Here is a 25,100-nt window from a genome sequence, read left to right on the forward strand (position 1 = left end):
AGCAATTACAGCCTGCAGAGGAGGGAAATCAAACACTCTTTAAACACACACACACACACACACACACACACACACACACACACACACACACGCATGATAACCAATGTTTATCCAAAGAAAATATTAATTTCAGTTTGAGTTTGTAATCCTGGGGGATTGTTTTAATAATTCATTATGCTTCTGTGTCACATTACTTTAGGGGTTTTTTTCCATAGGATTTTTCTTAATCAGATAGAACTGTACTAATCTAATCATTGCATATTGGAAAATGATAGGCTTAGTATTATTATTTAGTAATATATTAGCACTTCCCTTTCACTAGCTCTTCACTGTTTCTTTAAAAAAAAAAAAAAAAAAAAAAAAAAAAAAAGGCTGCAGCCAAAAGTGCTACAGCAACAATTTTCACACTTTGACCAGTCTGCGCAACTGAAGTTTATTCCCCCAAAAGGATTAAATCATAAACGTTTATAGTGACATCAAGATTCTTTGCTGAGTTTGTAAGACTGCAGTGATCCACGTACTGTATATCTCTCTCTCTCCCTCTCTTTATGTAGTGTGGAGCATGATTTCCGTCTGCAGGAGGGCCGCTTCCAGAGTGTCCTTGAGGCACTGGACATGGAATACGATGTTGCTTCATTTCCTAAAACTGACCCCTCTCGACCACGGAACAAGAACCGCATCAAGAAACTCCGTAAGAAGTGCTTCTGGTGGCTATAGCCCTCAGCAATGGCTACCAAGGCAATGATTACCGTGCGCATCGCTATTACAGCGAGAGGCTCTGTGCATTCCAATTACAGGAGACTTGTTCGTAGCCAAGGAACAGCTCTATGAGCTCGTGGCTTTTAGGTGTGGAAAAGTTTTGACTTGTAATTATGGAGTTACACCAGCACTGTCATCATGGAGATATTAGATTCCTTTCTAGAATGCAGCTGTTCATGAAAATAAAAGATCATGGAACAATAATCTCACGTCACATGTGGCCAAGTCCCGAAAACAATGGCTTTGATTTTCGCTCTTCTTTTACTCCAAGAAGTTCTTTTTGTGCCCTTTTCACGACTGGACAGGCATACCTACCAGGATAACAGAAAGTGTAAGACATGTCTGAAGCCCCAAGAGAGCCAAGCGGTGAAGACTCAGGCAGTCAATAGGCTCTCCTTGATGAGTGACAGAACTGTGATTCAATCAATACTGCCCTTCACGGTGACTGCCGGAATGCTAACCCAATAGAGACAATCTGTCTCGAATAGCGATATTTCAACACTGTATTCCCTGACTGAAGGCGATATGTAGACTTAGTCTGCACTAACTGCAGTCTAAGTGGTTCTAGGAATCTTATTGTGAGTAGATCAGATTACAATCAAATTTTTTCAACTGGTTGCTTCAAGTGTGACCGTCTTCAAAAGGGCGGTGCAGGATTCGCACATTCCAGCGTTAGAATTTTGAAGTTTTGGTTAATATTCCATCATTTTTCATCCTAATCTCTATCTACCATATTAGTACAGGGGTGGACATATCATAAATTTGTTAGCTAGCCCTCTAGGCAAGTAAAAGCTCCAATGTGCTGCCCAGTCCCAGTTTTTGATTGACCAGAAACCAGTAGTTATTAAACCAGGAATATTCACCCTATCATACGAGGAGATCACAAGTTCGACTCCTAGCGATGCCACAGCCATCTGTGGCCAAGGGAGAAAAATCTGCCATTCTCTCACGGTGGGAGGGATAGCAGATTTTCTCTCTCCTCTCAATCACAGCGGCAATAGCCAATCGTAGGAGTTTGTTTGCTCGTGTATGTGGAAGAGGGCAGATAGCACTTTTCTCTGAGTGTGTTACGCTGCTTAGTGATGAACAGCAGTTTGAAAGACGTTAAGGGGTGATTACACTACACTTTTCATTCCGTTGACTTTTGTTCATACACACGAGAACGCTGGAGACCAGAAACACAAGCTCGTGCGAAGACATTTCACATTTTCACTGCCTTCCAAAGTTCAAATTTGGTGAACTCTGACCTGCGAATTCGTTTCACATGAAGACATGTGACCAACAGAAGATCAACACGTCATGGCGTGACCGCTTCAGAAATACCAAGAACACCACCGATTATAGTGGTGTCGCACCTTCCCGTTTTACACCATTTTATACAACACAGCTTTACAAGAATAGAAACTCAACATCAAAAGAGAAGTTGCCTGGATTGCGGTGTTGCTTCATACAGGAATACATGGTATATTTTAACGTCGCCGTGTGACGTCAGATCCGGTTGCCGTCCATATTCGCAACGGTCTCCGAAGAAATTTCTCATGATGAAAGTCTAGCGTGAACGCCGCTTTAGCCTTTTAGCTAGCAGATGAGAATTAGCAGGTGACCAGTTTGGGGAGAAAATGGAGGAAAACAATATTAATATCATCTAATAATGTATGGTGAGTGAGATAAGGGAGTCAAACAAGTTTATGATTACTCTCCTCATGACATTTTAGTTAGGAAAAATACAAAAGTATCTAGGCACATCACTGAAACTTCTATTGAATTCAACATTTGCCCTTTAGAGTGTGGAGTGAACCAATGTTCTTTTCTATATACAGGGAAATATGTGCTAATCTCATAGGTGCAGAAAAAGAGATTAGGATGAAAAAGTGGAGTATTCCTTTAAGCCCGGCTCCCTCACATTACCACCTGTCCAAGTTGCTCTCCGTAGCAATATATTTTTTGAGACTAATGTGACATGTACCTGACACAGATGAGAAAAATTACAATGTATATGCATTATAATTTCACAGTGTGACTTCATTAGTGAAACGGATGCACACGCACGCACACACGCGCACACACACACACACACACAGTCTTCCACTGTTTTTCTGTCTTGATCGTAAACACATCTCCATTAATGTATTTTTGTAAGCTGCTATTTTAATAGGCTAAGATGACATTACCCATGATTCTCCCTGCCTCCCTTTAGCTGTAGCCACAGCTGTTTGTAACTGGTTTATTTGGGATGATATGAATAAAATATGTATTTTGATGCAGTCTGTGGAAATATGTTGTGTGTGTTCAACACATGGCAAAGGCTACACACTGCTGTCCTTACTTCTCAGCACCACGTGAGCACAAAAACCTTCAAAAGCATTGAAGAATGCGATAGCTGGATTTAAGACAGAGCAAAAGCTTTCAAGGCTGTAGGAACGACAACTAATGTGTGTGTGTGTGTTTTTTTAATACAACACACATCAACAAAGATGTGTGTTTAGTAGCCAGTTTAAAAACGGACCATTAAGAGAAGCTTTTAAAGGATAATTTACGTCCAGCCCGAATGAATAGATCAACTGGAGCTCTGGAAAAGAACTTGGCGATGAAAATAGAGGAAGGAATAGTTGTGATAAATAGCTCTAACCTGAGCCTACACAGCAATAGACGTCCACAACACAATGCAGAACATCATGAAAAAGACATAAGAGGAAGGGAAATGGCCAACAAGCATGGGGGACTCACAATGAGGGTGTGCTCTCGGCCCATGGTGATGACTGTGCGGTTTATCGTCCTCAGCAGAGACGTCACAATGTCCTGAACATGCTGAAACGTGTCCCCCTTTAATCAAACAGAAAGGCAAACAACAGATAAAATTAACTTTTTATATTTTATATATACATACATATATACACATATATATAAAGATACTTCTATTAACCCTATGAGAAAAACATAACATATATTACGACCACACTCACATATGCATGCACTGACAACACCATTCAAAATGCACTACCATGCCCTGTGTAGGCCGCCTATCGAATGTACCAGATAACTGTATTTTGTTCTTAAGAAGTGAAGAAAATGTGCAATGTTTTACAAGCTTGTTTCAAATGACCCTTCTAAAAACAGGTGGCAATTTCCAAGAAGTAATTCAAGTGGCACCGAGATTCAGGCGACAAACTACAAAAAGAGGTGCTTATGAAGTGACAAATGGGAAAGTTTTTTCTCTGCATGATGAATTGCACCGGCAGAAAAATAGACCAAAAAAAAAAAAAGGCGGGGGAGTCCAGAGCCATGGCTGGTATACTATAAAGTGACATCTGATTTTAATAGCATTTCACTTAAGCACAATATCCTCCTACTAACACACACACACACACACACACACAATATTCTTTTATACTCCACAGAGACATAAAAGGTTACAATTAAGACCTCAATAACACTATCATTATTGAGGAACACATAATAGCTCTGAAGGAATGAAGATGGTATGAGTGTGTGCGTGTGTGTGTGTGTGTGTGTGTGTGTGTGTGTGTGTGTGTGTTGGGGGGGGGGTTTGTCTGTGTATGGTGTGTGTCTGTAAGGACACTGAAAAGATGAGGGAATGGTTCTGCATTTTAAGCTGGTCTCTGTTTGATTCTCTGGGGCTCCGCTGGCTCTCCTGTTCTGCAACAGACTGCATGGAGGAACTTCATTTAATCTCCCAGAAGAAAGTATGTAAGAAACGTGTGTGTGTGTGTACATCTTGTGAGCAGGGCACCATGATATCCTACATGATCGGCATTCTCTGATGAGCTGTAAACATGTTGTGAAACGATGACGATTCTTCCTAGACTGCAGCACACAGTTTCAGTCATACGCATTAGCCTTGCCTCTGGCGCTTTCTCCTTCTGCTTTCGACTGTAGATTTGTCCAAATGAAACCTGTTTGATCCAGACCAAGCAGCTGTCTGAGATGCTCCGTGTGACTCCATCCTGGTGAGTGGATCTGAGTTTGCTGGAGGCTTGTCATATGCAGTCTGCTCTGCGCATGCAGCTCAAATCGAGCTTAACTTCAAGTAGCACATCAAAATCCTTTTAAACACTGCAGTACAGAAGTGCCAGACCTGAAATGACTTGCAGAGGATAGCTGTAGCAGTCATTCAGACATCTTGAGAGATTCCTGCACCATCTCAAATCTCACACCCTCCTGAGAATGACTGATAAACTTAGCAGTCATAAGTAGTGAAGGAAAAACTATTGATTTTCACTTCGCACTGAGGATACTGCTCGGTTTTGAACACATGCGACTTTTCCCTTGAACAAATCCTAGCCCGGGACTATCCGTATCGTAGCTGAGTGCTTGTGAGCATTTCCCATCGTATACTCTAATCCATTTGGTGATTACTGGGTTGTAATGATTGAGCTATGAATAATAAAATACTATACAAATATAATTATAACACAGTATTGAATGTCAGATGCACACTGTACACACAGTAGGTAGGCTGTACAGCTTCACTGTGTTGTACAGTACCTTATGTAGGGCACAAGCAAAGTGAAGTAAAAGATGGTGGAAGTAAAAGTAAATGATGGGAAATTCTACTGGGATCCTGGGGAAGAAATATAAAATCCAGCTCAATAGTATTTAGAGTCCATGTCTGTGTGTAAATAAATGGAAAAACTAATCTGAACATCTGTGACTTTACCTTTTAAATCCATCATAAAATACTTTTGAAAAGAAACTTATAATAACAAAATCAAAAGACTCTGATATAGTGGCCAAGCTAACATGTGATTTATTATAACTTTAACCTATAGTTAAAACGGCTTTAACGTCTGAGACCATCAAATATTTTAACCTTATCATTTCTAATACACTGGTAAATTAGGCACCACAGTGAGTTTCTACCCAATACCCAACTGGGTTGCTTTACTAGCTGAACTGCATTCTAGCTTATATCTGCAGAGAGAACTGGCTACATATCAACATTTTAGTAACTGTTATTTATAATTAGCAGAAGAGATGACATCAATTATGACTGCAGCTTCAGTGTTCATCTATCTGTACTTGGTAACTTTAGCCTTTTTTCTCTAAAAGTCATACGTTCCACAAGCAAATGCACTTAAAGGAAATCAGTTTACAAATATACAGTATTATACATCCAACCCGACCAAATGACAGACACCCTAAAGCTTTAAAGCCTTAAACATTCAAAACTGCCTTTAAATAGTTTAGCAGAAAAACAGTGACAAAAATATATAGAGTGTCTAATTATAAATAACTATAACAGGCATGATGTACAGTCGAGCTTTTCTCTTAGCTGAAGACTTATAGAGCCTCCTCTCGTCACACACTGTTTTATTCAATTGCATGACTGATGCATGTTCACACACTACTAACTCCCACAGCTCAGAGAGACATGATGTCAATAATGACTGCATTGGACTGCCTTTAGCCAGCCTGTGTCCTAATAATTAATGAGAAAATACTGTAGATTAGTCATTCTCAGCTTGATAAAACCAGCCGTTAGCACAAAGTTTCTATTCTAATCCCATGGTTTGAGAAATAAAGAGATTCTTATTTTATGTGTTATTTATTATTTGTTACATTTATACAAAAAGGTCATTAGTTACAAACCTTAAAAAAATGAGGATTGAGAAAATGACCTATATAAGGGATGGTATAAGAATTATGGATGTACTGTATGTATGTATGTATAGATAGATAGATAGATACACACACACATTTTTGTTAAACCACCAAATTTGCAAAGTTGTAAAGGACATTTTTTATACATAATTATTTCCTAAAAGTAATAACGGCATGTGTAATATTCACATAAAGGTTTTGTCATATCAGTTAATAGGTATTTACAGAAATGATTACTTGTATTCATTTCATATTCAGCCTTAAATTATTCCACAGTTGCACCAACCTCGCAGTTAACACATAAGCTTCTATGTACTTGAATTTGCAATATATAAGGAATGGAAGTACGTATCAGACATAATCAGACATTATCAGAACCATAATTACTACACAAATACGTATTAAGTAGTAGGTAGTTACCAAATAAAAAAATACAGTGCTACCACAATGTTAATGAACCATTACCAGTATTTGTGCATAAGTACTATTAATTAAGCTAATGATCTGTTAATTCAGCTAATGATTCACAGCTATACTTTTGTTTCCATTTTGTGATCCTGCAGTGAAAAACAGTCCTTCGGTCTGACTGGCCATTTTCCATCAGTTGCACACATTAAATTGTCTTATTATGTTCAATCAGGTGTCTATACATTGTGTAATGTAGTTATAATTTTTATACTATACATTTAAATGTATTTATAGATCATTAGTTTAGTTAAGAGACCATTAGCTCAATTAACAGCACTAATGCACAATTAGCCTCCTGGGATGTTTTACGAGATTATCAGTTCATTAGATATTATAACCATTAAGTAGCAGATAATTAATAAGCATATAGACTACATAATGAGAAATGAAACTATTGGTTAAAAGTGCATTCACCGAGTCATTGCTAAATACTATTCTATTCATTTGTTAAATGAGTTTAATAATTGTTATGAGTTATCAATGACTTTAAAAGCATAACAAAAATTATTGATATGCAACCCTTAAAAGAGAAGACAGTCATCACTGCTGAACCAAAAGTCCAGGGGGTGGAGCTGAACCTGATCCAACTCCTCCTATAAACCTAACCCTAATCCTAACCCACAAGACTGTACACCAAGGGGGAAAACACACTTATCCTGTTGAAACACACTGAATTACCCCCCCTGGACCTTTTGGTTTGATTCCATCAAGGTAGGATAATTTGGATCAGGTCAGACTCCAACCCCTGGAATTTTTTTGGTTCGGGGGGGGTAACTGTTTAAAGGAACAGTTTGCATTTTTTAGTGCCACCTACTGGCAAATTGCTATTGCAACTAAAACCTTTCCAAAACTTTCAACTGAGTACACCCCATGTTAAAACTATGCATGCATATCATGTTGCCTTACAAGGAAAAGGGGCAGAGGTACGCAGTTCTGTTCCAACTTGGGGCGGAGTTCATTTCTGGGACCAAAAATGATAAAGAGAAGTCTGAAATAAAGAATTGATACATACCCAATGTACAGTAATTCAGTAGATACTGTACATTTCCCCCTAGGAATCTTTAACATTGTAGAGTTAATATAGTTACCATATTTATTATTGATTTTAAAAACGAATAATCGCTTCTTTAATGTAAAGTGTTACGCATGGAGCATGATGCCTTTATGTACTTCTGTGTCTTCTTTCCCTCTGCCTTATGTTTCCGCCTCATCCTCCTTCTATTTTTCTTTTTTTTTTTTTTCAAATCTGTTCTCGGGTCAAGATTTCTCTTAGTTCTTCATTCTCTTTGACATTTATACTCACTCTCTCTTTGTGAGAGGATGAGACAGAGGTGACAATAGTTAGACATCATCTGTCTGCTTCTTTAAGATAAGTAGACAGACAACAGACAAGAAGTCATTAAGGGACTGTGGGAGGTAGATATGCGCACACGCACACACACACACACACACACACACACACACACATACACACACACACACAGCCAGTAGAAAGTATGTCACCCACTCCAGAAGGTGAGTATGTGATTTATTTGGCACAGAAGCACAGGGTATGATATGAGCTCCTCTGCAGTGTGATTGGTCAAAAGATGCAGTGTTCAGAAATTACAATGATTAAGTGTGCACGGCAGGTAACATCTGCTGTCCAATATACACACGACCGAGTTAATTCAGGTTTTCTTCCCTTCAAGCCAATATGAATGTTTATATATATATATATATATATATATATATATATATATATATATATATATATATATATATTACACACACACATACACACACACACACACACATATATATATATATATATATATATATATATATATACACATATACACATACACACACATTACAGTATATAGTGTATATAGTAATAAAGTAGATACTATTAGATGAAATAATTCAGTGTATCTTTCATTTCCAGCTAAGTATCAGGATTTAGATCAGAAAAATATTTGTATGTGATAATAATATAATGATAATAATTCACAAAATATACACTTTTTAGAAAAGTGTAAAACAAGTCACAAAAGCAGCACCGCACTCTCCAGCACCAGGGCAAAGAGATTTTGAAGCCCAGCATCTGTAGGCAGTCTCATGTGATGCACAAGAGGATAAAGTGAGGGATTGAAGTGCAGAGAGAAAATTTCAATTTTCATATTCATATTGTGTTTCACTTTGCATCAACAATCACTCAATCCCTCTATTTGAAACTCAAATATCATATGAGCACACCTGCAGGCAAAATTCCATAAAAAAGACCTCTATTCCCTTCATCCTTCCCAAAGCCTTGTTTGTGTGTGTGTCTGTCTCTGTCTCTCTCTCTCTCTCTTTAGTGTGACAACTTAATCAGATACACTCACACTGCAAAAGCTCCTTGCCATGAGAGGTGGAAAAATGAACCTCTGTTAGTGACGGCATGCTTGTTTGCACGCTTGGGGAAAAGAGAAGCACCTGCGTCCTCTCGGCTTCTAAAATATTCATTTCGTCTTCTTTCTTCTCTCTTACCCCCAGCAACATCCAGAATGTGTTCAAACATTTTAATTCCATGATTAAATTGCAATTCTCTGCATTGTTACCGGAGCCGAAGGGATCCGTGTTACGGCATTGAGTCTTATGAGCTCAGACCTTCAACTGCTATTCAGATCTCCAACATTTAAAACTAGCCACGTTTCCCAGGAATGAGTAGCATTCAAATACCTGACCTGACCAAAGTACAAGATGTGTTATAGTCAGCTGGCTAATCCACAGTATGATTACTTATTAGGTATGATTAAAAGTGTGTAGTAAGAGTAGGATACAGTTATATCAGAGGTTAAATAACTTAATGGCCCATATGTAGAGTTGGGGTACTCGATCCTGGACTTGGACTTCCAGATGGAAGCATTACAGATTCTGAGTTAAGTGGGTGTGTGGAGTCAGATACACTCCTTGTTGCTCTTCTGTGCATTGCCAGCAAATACAGTTTATCAAGCTGTGTGTGTTGGCGTCCTGTTATTTTTCCTGCTGTTCTCACTATCCTCTGCAACTTATTTTTATTCCTCACTCCTAAGTTACCACACCTGACTGTAATATTAAACATTAAAATACTCTCAACATGACTTTTGTCTACCAGTTCCAAAACTAATTGACTAACATCAAAACACGTAAGTTTACGCATAAGAAATAACCTTTGACCTGCTTTCCTTAAAATATACTCTACATTCTCACAAAAGCCTAAACCTTGTATCCAAATAAGTTCCCAGATATTTAAAACTTTCCACAATCTCAACTACCTGCTCATTGAACACATGTTGTTCACCAGAATTAACACTGAAAATCAGCTCTTCTGTTTTCCTAACATTTATGTGCAAGGCATTCAGTTTACACCAGTCTTCAAGAACAACCACATTTTTTAAATACGTTTGCTTACTGTTTACTTGATTTTTCGAACAAATTTGCTCCGTATCATCAGAACCATATCATCAGAACCAGATCATCAGCGAACCATATAATCAGAACCATATCATCAGCTAACCATATCATCATCAACCATATCATCAGAACCATATCATCAGCGAACAATATCATCAGAACCATAACATCAGCAAACCATATCATCAAAACCATATCATCATCAACCATATCCTCAGAACCATATCATCAACCATATCATCAGAACCATATCATCAGAACCATATCATCATCAACCATATCATCATCATCAACCATATCATCAGAACCATATCATCAGAACCATATCATCAGCTAACCATATCATCATCAACCATATCATCAGAACCATATCATCAGCGAACAATATCATCAGAACCATAACATCAGCAAACCATATCATCAAAACCATATCATCATCAACCATATCATCAGAACCATATCATCAACCATATCATCAGAACCTTATCATCATCAACCATATCATCAGAACCATATCATCATCAACCATATCATCATCATCAACCATATCATCATCATCAACCATATCATCAGAACCAGATCATCAGAACCATATCATCAGAACCATATCATCAGAACCATATCATCATCAACCATATCATCAGAACCATATCATCAACCATATCATCAGAATCATATCATCAACCATATCATCAGAACCATATCATCATCAACCATATCATCAGAACCATATCATCATCAACCATATCATCAGAACCATATCATCAACCATATCATCAGAATCATATCAACCATATCATCAGAACCATATCATCATCAACCATATCATCAGAACCATATCATCATCAACCATATCATCAGAACCATATCATCATCAACCATATCATCAGAACCATATCATCAACCATATCATCAGAATCATATCAACCATATCATCAGAACCATATCATCATCAACCATATCATCAGAACCATATCATCATCAACCATATCATCAGAACCATATCATCATCAACCATATCATCAGAACCATATCATCATCAACCATATCATCAGAACCATATCATCAGAACCATATCATCAGAACCATATCATCATCATCAACCATATCATCAGAACCATATCATCAGGACCATATCATCATCAACCATATCATCAAAACCATATCATCAGCGAACAATATCATCAGAACCATATCATCATCACCCATATCATCAAAACCATATCATCAGAACCATATCATCAGCGTACTTAAACAGACCAGCTGTATTACTCTTATTTTGTAACTCATTGGTACAGTATATGACAGATATTAAAGTGCCCAAGAATAAACGCCAGCTGGTCCACAGATCTCTACAAAACATAATTGAAACATTTTGTAATTTTATCAGCCGCTACAGTAGCTTTTGTTCCTGGCACATAGACAAGAATCACCGTAATCTGCCCAAACTCTCAGGGTAAATAGAAGGGTCTTATTGCAACCGAGATGATCTCATAATCGCGGGTGCAACTCTTGTCCAATATTTTATATTGTCCTGCCCAGTTATTGTTCAAATATAGACAGAGTCCACCACCAATTGACTTTCCCGCTGCTGTATAGTCCCAATCTGCTCTAATAAGGTTGTAACCATCCAGATCAATATTGCAGTTAATCTCCATCAACCAAATCTTCTGTCTTAACCCTAATAGTTAGTTCATCAAGTTTGTTAATTAGGGATTGGGCATTAAAGAGAGTAATCATAGGAATTTGGCAGGATTGTGACAGGCTTTTTGTCGGCGCAATCTGTTTTTAATGCCACCCCTTGAGCCCCGTTTCTTTATTTTACCTATACGTTGTGTCACGCCAGTGTTTTGTTACATTTATATTGTCTTTGGTTTGTGCAGGGTAAAATATTTATTTAACAGCTCAGTGTTGAGTTTACAATTTCAATTTCAAATCTTTTGTCAATTTAATTACTTTCTGGACTCGTACTGGCCATTAAGGACTCGGACTTGAGTCCGACTCAGCCCCTTTTGGACTCGGGACTTGGTTGGTTAAGGACTTGGTTTCGACTCAAACTCGACAATGGTGGACTCGGACCCAACACTACCCATATGACCACCAGTAGCTAGTTGCAGCAGTTGAACTAAAATCTATCTAAAGTCTAAAAGAGTCTAAAGTCTGTTTCTCATAATCTGTAGCCAATAAGTAACACAGTTTAACACAAACAAGAAACATAATTTATTATGATACACAGCAAGATGGCACCTTTCCAAAAGCCAGTATTGGTATCGGCCTGATACCAGCAAAAATTAGTGGATCAGATATCAAACAAAACATGTCTGATATTGGATCATGTAACAATGGCAAAGACTGGAATTGGATTTGGGGGAAAATTTTTTTGGGAATTTAAAGTTTCAGTAACTGTATGGGGGTGAGGAAAAAGAAAAATGGTATCATGCCATCAGTATTGTCTAGTGTTCTTGTCTTTTAGTGTTTTACATTTTATATTTAACTTATATTTAACCATTTTATATTAACTTCCTTCTACTTAATTCTGATAAAACAGAAATACTTTTATTAAGCCCACGTGTAGCTAGAAGTAATCTTTCTGATCACATGGTTACTCTGGATGGTCTTTCTGTTTCATCATGTGCAGCAGTTAAAGACTTTGGAGTGATTATTGACTCCAGCCTATCATTTGATGCTCATGTAGATAATATAACTAGGATAGCCTTCTTTCATCTCAGAAATATTTCTAAAATAAGAAACATATTGTCACTACATGATGCGGAAATACTAGTTCATGCATTCGTCACCTCTAGATTAGATTACTGTAATGCCATACTGTCTGGATGTTCCAGTAGGAATATAAATAAGCTCCAGTTAGTCCAGAATGCAGCTGCTAGAGTCCTAACTAGAACTAGAAGATACGACCATATCACACCGATATTATCAATACTGCATTGGCTCCCAGTAAAATCTCGCATTAATTATAAAATACTTTTATTAACCTATAAAGCACTAAATGGTCTCGCGCCACAATATCTAAGCGACCTTTTGGTTTTATATGATCCGCCACGCCTACTTAGATCAAAAGATGCAGGCTATCTGACGGTACCTCGAATAGTGAAGGCTACAGCAGGGGGAAGAGCTTTCTCTTATAGAGCCCCACAGTTATGGAACAGTCTTCCTATTAGTGTTCGGGACTCAGACACAGTCTCAGTGTTTAAGTCTAAGCTTAAAACATTTGTTTACTCAAGCCTACCCTGACTAGATTCTGTTCTACTACTTCGCAGTCATAATTATTCTCCCAAAAGGTTTGAGGATCACCTAGGTATGTTTTGGCAAAATTCAGATGAGCCTGAATGTTCTTCTGAGTTAGCAGTGGTTTTCACCTTGCCATTTTTGTCCAGTGTCTTTCTGATAGTGGAATCATGAACAGTGACTTTTATTGACACAAGAGAGGCCTGTAGTTCCTTTCATGTTGTCCTTGGCTCTTTTGTGACATGCTGGATGAGTAGTTGCTGTGCACTTGGAGGAATTTTGGAATTCACTACTGAGTTTTTTCATTTGGAGATAACTGCTCTCGCTGTGGTTCTTTGGAGATCCAGAGCCTTTGAAATAGCTTTGTAACACTTCCCAGATTGATGTATTTCAGTCACCTTCTTCCTCATTATTTCTGGAACTTCTTTCATCTTTGGCATAATATGTTACTGAGTAAGACCTTTTCACCAACTTCATGCTGTTGAAAAAGTTATATTTAAGCGTTGATTTGCTTGAGCAGGGTTTGCAGTAATCAAGCCTGGTTGCGTCTAGTACAGCTGAACCCCATTATATGAATGCAGTTTCATAGATTTGGGGAATTAGTACCTATGGGGGCAAATACATTTTCACACAGGCCCAGTTGGTATTGGATAACTTTTTTGCTTCAATAAATGACATTATCATTTAAAAACTGTATTTTGTGTTTACTCAGGTTGCCTTGGTTTTATCTTAGATTTTGCTTTCATTTCTGAATCAATTTAGTATGAGATCTACACAACAACATAAGAAAAAAAAATCAGCAAATATTTTTTCACAGCACTCTAGACAAATGAACTAAATCCAAAATGTTTGTTCTTTATCTATAGCCAATCCTTTACATTTGACCTATACGTGACAAACGAGAAAGCTAATTATAAAGCTACATAACTTACATACTTTATCCAATCTTGTCCTCCAAGGTTACATTCATGTATTTCATTTCACTTCACATTGTCTTATACTTGAAATTTGACATGACTCAATAAAAATGATAAAGTTGAATTCTATGGACGAATGAAATTAAACCACGTTGACCTTACACTTTCTAATTTTTTCTTTTTAATCCATGTCCTTTCATTCATTCATTCAAATTCATTATCCTGGTGTGGGTGGCAGTAGGTCCAGAACCACCCTCTATCCAAAATATACCCTGGATAGAATGCCAGTCCATCGCAGGACACCATGCACACACAGTTGCACACTCAATCATATAGGAGCAAATTAGCATAACCAATCCACCTACTTTAGCATGTTTTTAGGAGGTGGGAGGAAACTGGACCCATTTTTTTGACAGATTTGGAAGCATGCATTGCACACGATTAGGATAGTCATAAATTATAAGTAATAATGTGAGAGTGGATTGACAGTATTTGTGCAACTGTTTACATTTTTTTGTAGTCTATAAATTTACATGTAGTAACAGTTTAAGTATGTACAAAACTACAGTAAATTGTTAGTTTGAACTGGCTGCAGAAATTTACCGTACACACAATCAATTCAGTGCCTTTTTTATTGACTAATGTGATTTCTTATTTGTTTAGCTGTAATTATTCTACAGTTGAATGTTAATCATTTGTATGGAACTTTGACACACTTGTGCTCTAATATCTACCAGAGTTTGACGTCCAACTGTGATGATGAGTGGAAGCTCAGAAGTAGAGATTCTGACCTAGTGACCAGAAGATTTTGAATTCAAATCCTAGCACTGCCAGGAATCCAATGAGCGACCCTTGAGCAAAATGATTAATGTTTATCTATTCATTTCCTTGCTTGGTTTGTATCTCAGCAGTAAGCTGCTTTGTCTAAAAGCATCTGCATAATTGTATGTCATAACTGGCTTGGTAATAAAAAGGTCTTAAATTTGTGTTGTTAAATGATTATTTTTTTATCAGCCATCTAAAGTACCATAGAGCTAAATGCCCTCCAGATGCAACAGGATTAAGGTCAATACAAATTGTTTGAGATTAATATAACACATAAAATCTGAACATTGAGCTCTATCTATCTATCTAAGCTTTTTTCAGTACATTTGTTTTGGCTTATACTTATGTTATTTATTTCTATTGATTTCTTCATGTTCCTTTAGGCTTGTGTAGAATCGTGCTAGCGTCAGTCAACTGCTAAGTTGCACATACAAAGAAAGAGATAGAGAGATAGAGAGAGAGAGAGCGAGAGAGAAAGCATGACCTTTTCAGACCTCGCTCTTGATGCTTGTTTTTATTAGAAATTTGAAAAGCTCACAGAATCCAGTTATAGAAGAGAGCAAGGCAGAGGAGCGAGGTACCAAGGGAAAAGAGAGAGAATGTGTGACCTTGTGTCACTTTTCCTTCCTCTTCTGGTCATCTTCCTCCGTTGCCCCATTACTCACTGTCTGTGTCTGACCCTTGCAACCTTTTGTTTACGCTCCCTCCACACTCACTCATCTTTATTTCACTACCACTACAACTTTCTATCATCTGGTTTCTTCCTTTCTTTCTCTCTAATCTTCCTAAAGATTGGCAAATGGTCTAAAAAGCAAAATGAAAAACTTAATTTAGTTGGTCGTTTCATGTGCGTTGAGTAACATCATTATATCCCAAGGTGGTCTAATTTTTAAAAACAATCTAATTTTTAAAAATATTTAGTCCAAAACACATTTTACATCATTAAATCCACAAGAATTGCTGCTGCATCATTCCAACTTATCTCAGAAGACCTTGTTGTTCTCCATATCTCCACAGCGCGTGAGTGAACACACCTACACGCCAGAGCTTAAAATGGCCCCCGGGGCTGTGACCTATCGAATGACACCTTATTTGAACCAATGAGAGCTTCCATGTCCTGTCTATGGGCTTCAAAATCCAAAGAGAATCTGTGCTTCAGCAAGCTCCTTCCCCCTATCCTATGTGAAAAGCACGAGTATAATGGCAGTTGTGAAGCTGACTGGACCATCATGTAGCCAGTGAATTGCTGAAAAGAATAATACCTTGCTTCACATGTGTTTTTCAACACTTCAACTTAAACGTCCCTCTGTAAAGCTCTGTAACCAATTGCACAAGAGCGCATAAAAGTGCATGAAGGTTTCAATTATGAATATACATATGAAAATACATATAAATATACATTTTGTAGATTGCTGGATATGTGATATGCTAATTATAAGAAAAATCAAGAGTAGCAGCCTTTTTATCCTAGTTATGTGTACATGGTTACCAAGGGCCCTTCGGAGCCTCCAAAAGGTAGAAAAAAGGAAAGACTTTTAGACCTTAGAAAAATGTGTAAAATCTAAATTTTATTTGGTATTGTTATCAAATTTGAACTTGGACTAGGAAAGGCTTCATGCTGTGGTCCAGTTGTGTTTCTCAACTAATAGCTCCCAGCTGTAGGCATCTGCAAGCCTCTGTATGCAAAAAATATATATTATATATATATATATATATATATAAAACTCTTCTGCTTCAGTGTGCTCAAACCTCTATTACTCAATACCAGTAGTACTTACAGTGATTCTGACTTCTGGGAACAAAACTTCACCGTGTCCCCTTTCAAAAGAGGCCAAAACCATACATGCATTCCAAATGGTTGAAGAACAGCTTTAATTTTACTTGATTTTAATTTTCATGGGGTTCAAATCTTATCAGAACACAACTGAGATACAATCTGCAGGAAAACAATTTTAATGTATTCACAAAGCAGAAGCATATAAATTACACGGTTGGTGGTATGACTAATAATTTTAAATATAATTAAAAATATGGAAGACAATTAAAAGAGCAAAGTGAGTATACATTTGAAAAGACTATTATTGCTTCTGTCTGTATATCTGCCAGCTCTCTGTCTCTTCTCCTCCCTTTGCTTTCCCTCCGTTTAGGTCTTCTCTGTGCTAATCTCTTTGCCTGTCACTTTATCTCCTTATTCGTCTCTTATCTTTGCTCTGTCTCTGTCTTTGCAGGTTTCATTCTAACCCGCAATCTGTGTGATAGGCGAATATGATTTAAGTGGTGATAAAACTACAAGCACTCAGACAGCATCATTTCATGCTATCTCTGTTCTTGGGTTCTTTAGAGCTCTCCTAAGAGTAGCAGAACCTTGACCAGGTGGAAATGTGGTTACAGTAGGACAGCACATGATACACTCAGAGGCCCTGTTTACACTAGCGCGGCTTTTTTTTCTTTCTGTTTTAAAATGCATAACTGTTGCCACGGTTAAGCCCGTCATCTACTCTACACTACTAGTTTTAACGGAGACTTTTGGAAATGCCGAAGACCCTGTTTTAGTTTGAAAACTGCGCTCGTGTTTCAGTGCAAACAGACCAAAACGAAGACTTTTGAAAACGAAGGCGTGGCTTCGCCCACTTTCGCCCCCTGATTGGCTCTTCTGGATCATTGCATATCCTTCCCTGATTCGTCAAGCCCGTACCATATGACCATTACGCTACCTTGATCGTATACACAACAACACGGAGACTGAACCGCAAGTTTTGTTGACATCCTTAGCAGAAATTGTGCAGTTAAATTCTGTATTTTATAATACTGCAGATGCCTACATGCGCGAGAGGCGAGCTATGATTAGAGCAATCGGCAACAAATCTCATTTCAAGCGGCGTAAGCCCTACATGGACCGCCGGTTTGTTGTGCCTGCCGGTGACTAGTAACCAACTTCCTGTTTACACTTGTACGCACATGCCCAGTGTGCATGAATGGTCATGTGACATGCGCAGTCGGTCGTGCAGTGTGGACGGAGATCGTTTCTGAAACACAGCGGAAACGCCAGCGTGGACGAAGATCGTTTTCATTTTAAAACGCCGTTTTATAACAAAAACGCAGTAGTGTAAACAGGGCCTCACTTTCTCTCTCTGCCTCTTGTTCAACTTTTCTAGCTCACTGCATGTTCATCTTCCTCAGCACGTGGCCGGAACAAACTGCACCATCTCTCTGCTCTCCAAATTCTCCCTGTAATCACTCACTTTGACCCATTTATCTCTTTTCTCACTGTTTAATTTGAGTTCCTACTCAGAGTTCAAGCTTCAATCCATCCAAGCCATCAAAGTAATTCAAGTTGAAGTATTATCCATTGACTTTGAAGTATGAGCTCCCCACCAGCCCACCCACTTTGTGTGTCTGTGTGTGTGAGAGAGAGAGAGAGAGCAAGAGAGAGTGCCTGAATAGATATATTCACATCAGCATTAAAAAATTACCAAGGCCCTCAGTTTCAAATCAATAATCCTATCGTAATCCCCCCACAATGTATTCGGCACTAAGTAATGGATGTGCCCTTGACCCAGGACATAAAGCAATATAATCATAAAAATAAATAAGTAAACGTCCAGTATACATTGTGTTCACCTGAATGATTTGCTATATAAATAATATTAATGGAAGTCATAATTTTTTTTATGGAAACACAAATCCCCTTCCCATGCTTGCTTAACCTCCTGGTACTTCTGTTTCAGATTTACAGACATCTTAATGCTCCAAAGGGGAAATGGTGTGTGTGTGTGTGTGTGTGTGTGTGTGTGTGTGTGTGTGTGTGTGTGTGTGTGTGTGTGTGTGTGTGTGTATTGTAACCCCTATAATTACAAAAAGACATTTAAAAAAAATTATACAGAAAGTTCTACAGAAAAATCTAGATGAAATTCTGTAGTGGTCGCTATTTTACTGAGATTTCCAACATAAACAAACTTTCAAAACTAAAGTCCACTAATGTGAATATGACCACTATAATGTAAATCCACAAATGAATATTCAAAGTGCTTAATTTACAGGAAAAAATGAAGCTGAATAGTTATTTTCAGCATTTTCATTTACTTAATTAATGTAAGGGTTTATTATTTTATTAACATTACTTATGGTTTATTTTACCACAGCGCTGTTGAATTCTCGATTCTGATTGGCTGACAGACGTTCTGAGGTGTGCAATTATTTTTCGGTAAAAGCACAGCTAAAGTAGTTCCAGTCAGGTCTTGACCACATTATAGTTCCATATCACTTCGCCAAGTCAACTGAACTAATGGAAAAGTTAGCCTACTGTCCACCACAGCACACACATTTAACAACTAACTAAATGACAGAAACACAGTATGTAAAGAATAATTGATGACGGGAACCTGAATTATTAGAAAAATAATGTGCACCCGAGGTGGTAATGCGGCCACGATGCGAAGCGGAGGCTTGAGCCATTGATAAGTAGTTATTGGAGAGAGAGAGAGAGAGAGAGAGAGAGAGAGAGAGAGAGAGAGAGAGAGAGAGAGAAGGAAAGAAAGTAAGAAAAAAGAGAGAGCACAAGTGATTGCAGTAATGAGGCAGAAAAGCCTCATTTTTGAACAAGTATCAATATTTATTTGTTTACTCGTAATTTCTACAGTAATAAAAAATAAAAAAATCTGTGAACAAGTAGACTTATCGATATTTATGTATTTATTTGTTCTATTTTTATATTATCAGCATGAAACAAAAAAAACAAACATTTGAACTCTCTCTCTCAAGCCTCTGTCGATGATTCCAAGATTTTAGAGAGAGTAACAGAGGCTTGAGATGGGATGCGTAATAAATTAGTTCCACACACAAGAGCATTTTAAGGCCAAAAACCTGACAAATGTCTCGGAATAAAACATCTGAACAATGTCTTGAGGCATGGTAACTGTAATATAAGCGGAATAATCGACTCCGGTCGGTTGAATTATTAGAAAATAATGCACACCTGAGGTGTAACGGGTGCATTATCACCTAGAGGTGTGCATTATTTTCTAATAATTCAATGTCCAGTAGTCAATTATTCCTTACTTAATGATAAATATGAATGTACCACCTAATACAATGCAATATGTTAACAGTTTGTGGTTGTTACTTATTAGTAGAAATCTATATACAATTTAAAGACTAACTTTATTTTCACTTTATCTGGATGGTTAAGGTTATGGTGGTTAAAGTTTAGTAGATCAGCTATAAATTATCAACTTGTTCCTTCTGCTGTCCTTTACTTGGAAAGTCAAGTTTATAGCTCATTATGTTCAATAAATCATTTACTATCATCTTGTATTTAATCCTATTAGACAATCAAATTGAGTTATACTGGACTCTATTGATACACTGTTGACTGATGCTGAGAATCAATTAATAGGCGGGTTCATGCTAGTCCTATATAGTAGGTTTTTAGCGTTTCTAAAGTTAATTATTCATATAAAGTGTCTATTGGTTATTACTACTAAATAATGTAGTAAATGTGTGAACTTTAATGTAAATTGTTAATAAAAACCATTTTAATAATTCTTATCTTTTCATAATTTAGAATAAAAAATTGTTCAAGCTGTTCTGAGCGTAATTTTTAAAGGGAAGTTGGTTCATTGGTAACTGCCATTATGAGCTGACCTAAAATTGTCACAGTGAAAAATGATCACTTAGTTTTGTTTTGTTTTTTAATCCAGTAAGCATAACCTTTTTGCGACTATTCATTTTGATCAGCCATAAACCTAAAACATGTGAATAAGTCAGTAAGATTAACCTGGAAATTGGAAATACAGACACTGGTTATACTGTATCTGTGGTCTGGTGGTTTGTGCTTGATTGGTCTATCAGTAAGGTAAAGCGTGTCATGAAGGCACAGCGTATGATTGGTTAGTGCATCGTCAGAGAAGCTTGAGATTGGCTCTTACCACGTCCTTGCGGCTGAGCACCTCCAGGATGTTGTTGAGAAGCTCAACGCTGTTCCGCCTCTCATCCTGTGGCCCCTCCCCCACATCATAAAATGCTCCACTCAGCTCCTTTAGCATCATGGGTAACAGGATGTCACGACAATCTGGAAATGACATCATGGTGGAACATTTGAAATGAAAGACCAACTATAAACACAGACAGGTGTGTGCATGCTGAAACTGTCCACATACTAATATACCGACAAAGTACCGCTTCCCATTACAGTGATCCTGCATTTCAGTGTCTTTCCTTGTATGTGTGTGTCTGTGTGTGTGAGTGATGGAGTGACCCCCACCCTCTCAGCGGAAACGTGAGGGTGCATTGTTAGTAATGAGCATCTAACGAGCCAGAAGCTAAACGAGTTTTTAATGTGCTGACTGTGCCTGGCGAGAGGGCTGTGGAGGTGAGACAGATGTATGCATCCTTAGGTAGTGTGTGTGTCTGCCTTGTGCTCAGACAGAGATGGATACACACCCTCTCTCTGGAAATATCCATCCTCAGCCAGTGAATAACGAGAGCTTATCAGAATTCACAGTGTATGGGTTATGAATACAGAATCAATATTGATGCATATTGTTAACCATAAGCCTTCCACACAAGTCCAGACAAAATACACATCCCATTAGTTTCAAGGTAGTGACTAAATAATGTGTAGTATCACAGAGTAAAATCCCTAATCATAATTTAATAAGAAACTGGGATGCAGCAATGGTGAGGGCAGAAGGTCTAGAAAGTTCCAAGCAGAAGAAGAGAACCAGGAACAAAACCAAAAAAAAAAAAAAGGAAAATGATAAGTACTGTATACTCTAACGCATGATTAGATAGTTCAAATACAGATATTACAAAACTATTCATAAATATGAAATTACTCAGACTTAAATCACATAGTTCTGTTCTAGATGTTGTTTGGAGGATATACTGTAGAGCTGTCTAGTGGGTTCATAGAAAGAAATACGAACAAATATAGTACAGTCCAAAAAAAACCTGGATAATCGACTATAATTACCAAATAAATGATGTGTGGCGTAATGGAAACGAACTTGTCCCTTCATGCACCAGAGGACAGAAAGTGAAGGCGAATTGTAGCTGAAGGACAGAACCAATCCGACTGACTGGTGGAAGTAGAGAGTTTGTCTGGGTCTCAAAACTGCTAATAAGCTGTACATTACGCTGTCAGGACAGAGGACTTTGTGCTTTCCGGATTCTTGGTAACATGACAAGCTGTGTTTTTGTCTTGTTAACATCAAGAGAGAGAGAGAAAAAAGAGAGAGGCTAGTAAAGAAAAGACTGTTTATAGCTGCTATAATGTAAGTGATGACAGGAAGCTGTTTCACAGACCTCCACAAAATTAGACATGTCCTTCATTAATAAATAAATAAATAAATAAATAAATAAATAAATAAATCTGCAAACGTATAAACTGATGCGGTTTAAGAGGAATAAAATACTTTGGATGCTGTTATATGTAGGAAAATAATCAACATCTTGGTAGAAACTCACAGCAAATTAGATTATTTTCCAATAACAATTCATCCTTCATGGTTTATTCCTTGCTTAAAGAACGTCTCAGGTACAAATCATCTAGATTAGTACGCAGGCTGTGGTATGCACTCTGAGACACAGCTTTAGCTTAAAGCCGTTTGTTGATTTTCTTCCATGCTCCACGAAACCCAGATTGCTTTGTACAAGGACATCGGTAGTTTTCATCTTTATAAAAGATGCTTAATTACACACTAGTGTTTTCCTGATCTGTTTGTGGCCGATTATAAATCACGTGTTTTATGCACTGGAACAGCATCCTGACAGTTGTATACAGATAAAATGGCAGCACTGTTCACCCAGCACTGCGGGCAATAAAACATGAGAGTGCAATAGCGAGAGTGAAATACATACCTCATATAAAATACAATTAAGCAAATGGCACCTGACAATGGCACTCATGATTTCAAATGTTACTGTTAATTTCATTTTCACATCAAAACCAGAGTGCACAAAGCAACAAACATTAAAGGCTTTATTCAAAGGATTTTACCAAAGGGTTAGTAGGAAGTACTCATCTGAACCTGCATTTATTATTTCATTTGGAGGTATTTCAGTTAATAAACCATTTAAGCACCACTGAGCTGAGGTGTAATAGCTGTCATAGTGCAGTGCTTCTGGATTAAAGTCCCACCGAGCAAATCAATGAACGAGAAGTGAGACACACAACAACAATTTGAAGCAAGACACCAAAATTACGATGCAGCATGTTACTCCACCATAATTCCTTTCTTGTTCCCTGTGACCTTTATCATCCACGGCTGGCCAGTGAGACATCACAGCTGTTTTTCAAGACCACTGTGGTTTAAGTAAAATAAGCCCGAACGCAAGTGCCATTTTACACCATCTCCAGGGCCACATAGGGTTAATTACTTTGCTCAAGGGCACAAAGGTAGAGATCAAGGGGAGACAGCAGAAACCTGTGTCCACATCTCCTAGTGAGGCTGTCCGCATCTGGTATGGAGCCTTGGTACCACATCTGTTCACTGCACCAGCAGCTGTTCACTCCCTGTACATGGCAGTTTGATTACTTTTTGCTGTCAGCAGTGAGTCAGTGTTTCTACTAGCCAAGAAAACACCAGGACTGGAGGTGATGGTTATGCCTATAGCATCTGGCATTCAACAAGACTTCAGCCTCTGCTGACCTGGCAGTGTGTGCTAGGAAATGTCTGCGAGAAATTTAATGGAACCTTAAAGACCCATAAACTAATAAAAAAGTGAAACTCATGTAGGTGGATGCAAAGAGAGGCAGAGACGGCGATAGACAGACACAGAGAGCAAGAGAAATCTGCTAACAGCCTTTTTTTTGTTTGGTTTTTTTTTTTTTAAAGTGCAATAGCTCAATTTTATTGTTCTACTATTACTATTATAAATAACATGGGAAATATATGGAGACCAGGATCTGGATAAAACCTTGGTTGTATTTATATCCATCCTGTCTGTATTGTTATAGACAATCTCATCTTTAGAGCTCAGAAAGGCAAACAAGATGGTATCCAGTGCTAAATGCTAAACTCCCAAACACTGGCAGATACTTTTGCCGTTTTCTGCCCCGAGGCCTTCTGCCTTCTCTATCCTGCCTCCCCCCTGTGTGTGCGGAGTTTGCATGTTCTCCCCATGCTTCGGGGGCTTCCTCCGAGTACTCTGATCTCAACCCCCTGGCCAAAGACATGTGTAGTAGGTTGATTGGCATTCCCAAATTCTCTGTAGTGTGTGAACGTGAGTGCGAGTGTGGCCTGCGATGCGTTGGCATCCCGTTCAGGGTGTCCTCTGCCATGTGCACCGCGTTCCCTGGGATAGACCCTAGGCTCCACGCAAACCTGTGTAGGATAAGTGGTACAGAAAAAGGATGGATGGATGGATGTATAAAAACCTAATAAAGTCGAATACCTATTTAACTACATTTCTTAATACAATCACTAATGTTATCAACTGGAAAACTGGTTTTCCACCAGTGGTCACTTTTTCATTTAAAGAATCAGTTGACAGCATCGTATCGTTTAGTCCGCTTGCTGGATAAAGCGACCGTTTTTAATAAACCTCCTTTATAGATTGAGTGAAGTGTAAGAATGCTGCAAGTAACAATTCTCATAAGATAACCCTGTTAATGACGCAAGTGAATGTCTTGTGACTGAAGTAATAAATGCTGTGGTATTAACAATGCAGTGAGTTAGCGTTAGAAAGCTTCCAAGCGAATGAGGATGCACTACGTTGTCTACTATGAATTCTGGGAGGTGAAGCTTCATGAGCATGATTTGGAAGTGGAGTAAAAATGTGTCACAGTGATCCTATTTGACTCTGTAAACCTGAATTCACATGCAAGTGTTGTATAGTGGTGTA

General features: G+C 38.0%; 2 protein-coding genes across 4 annotated transcripts in view; one reads left to right on the forward strand and one right to left on the reverse strand.

Moving 5' to 3' along the window:
- insyn2b (inhibitory synaptic factor family member 2B) overlaps positions 1-3,023 on the forward strand; it is a 33,547-nt gene extending 30,524 nt beyond the window's left edge. For both annotated transcript variants that reach the window (XM_017485727.3, XM_017485728.3), the window contains exon 4: positions 555-3,023. In XM_017485727.3, the coding sequence (XP_017341216.1) occupies positions 555-717 (163 nt within the window). In that variant the 3' untranslated portion in view covers positions 718-3,023. The remainder of the gene's footprint in view (positions 1-554) is intronic.
- The window catches only part of LOC108275122 (dedicator of cytokinesis protein 2), a 131,406-nt gene that overhangs the window by 57,230 nt on the left and 49,076 nt on the right, over positions 1-25,100 (reverse strand). For both annotated transcript variants that reach the window (XM_017485726.3, XM_017485725.3), the window contains exons 25-26: positions 21,182-21,324; positions 3,487-3,582 (exon numbers count right to left, since the gene is read on the reverse strand). In XM_017485726.3, the coding sequence (XP_017341215.1) occupies positions 3,487-3,582; positions 21,182-21,324 (239 nt within the window). The remainder of the gene's footprint in view (positions 1-3,486; positions 3,583-21,181; positions 21,325-25,100) is intronic.

Source organism: Ictalurus punctatus, chromosome 14 (genome assembly GCF_001660625.3).
Source record: "Ictalurus punctatus breed USDA103 chromosome 14, Coco_2.0, whole genome shotgun sequence".
In the NCBI taxonomy this organism is placed as follows: Eukaryota; Metazoa; Chordata; class Actinopteri; order Siluriformes; family Ictaluridae; genus Ictalurus; species Ictalurus punctatus.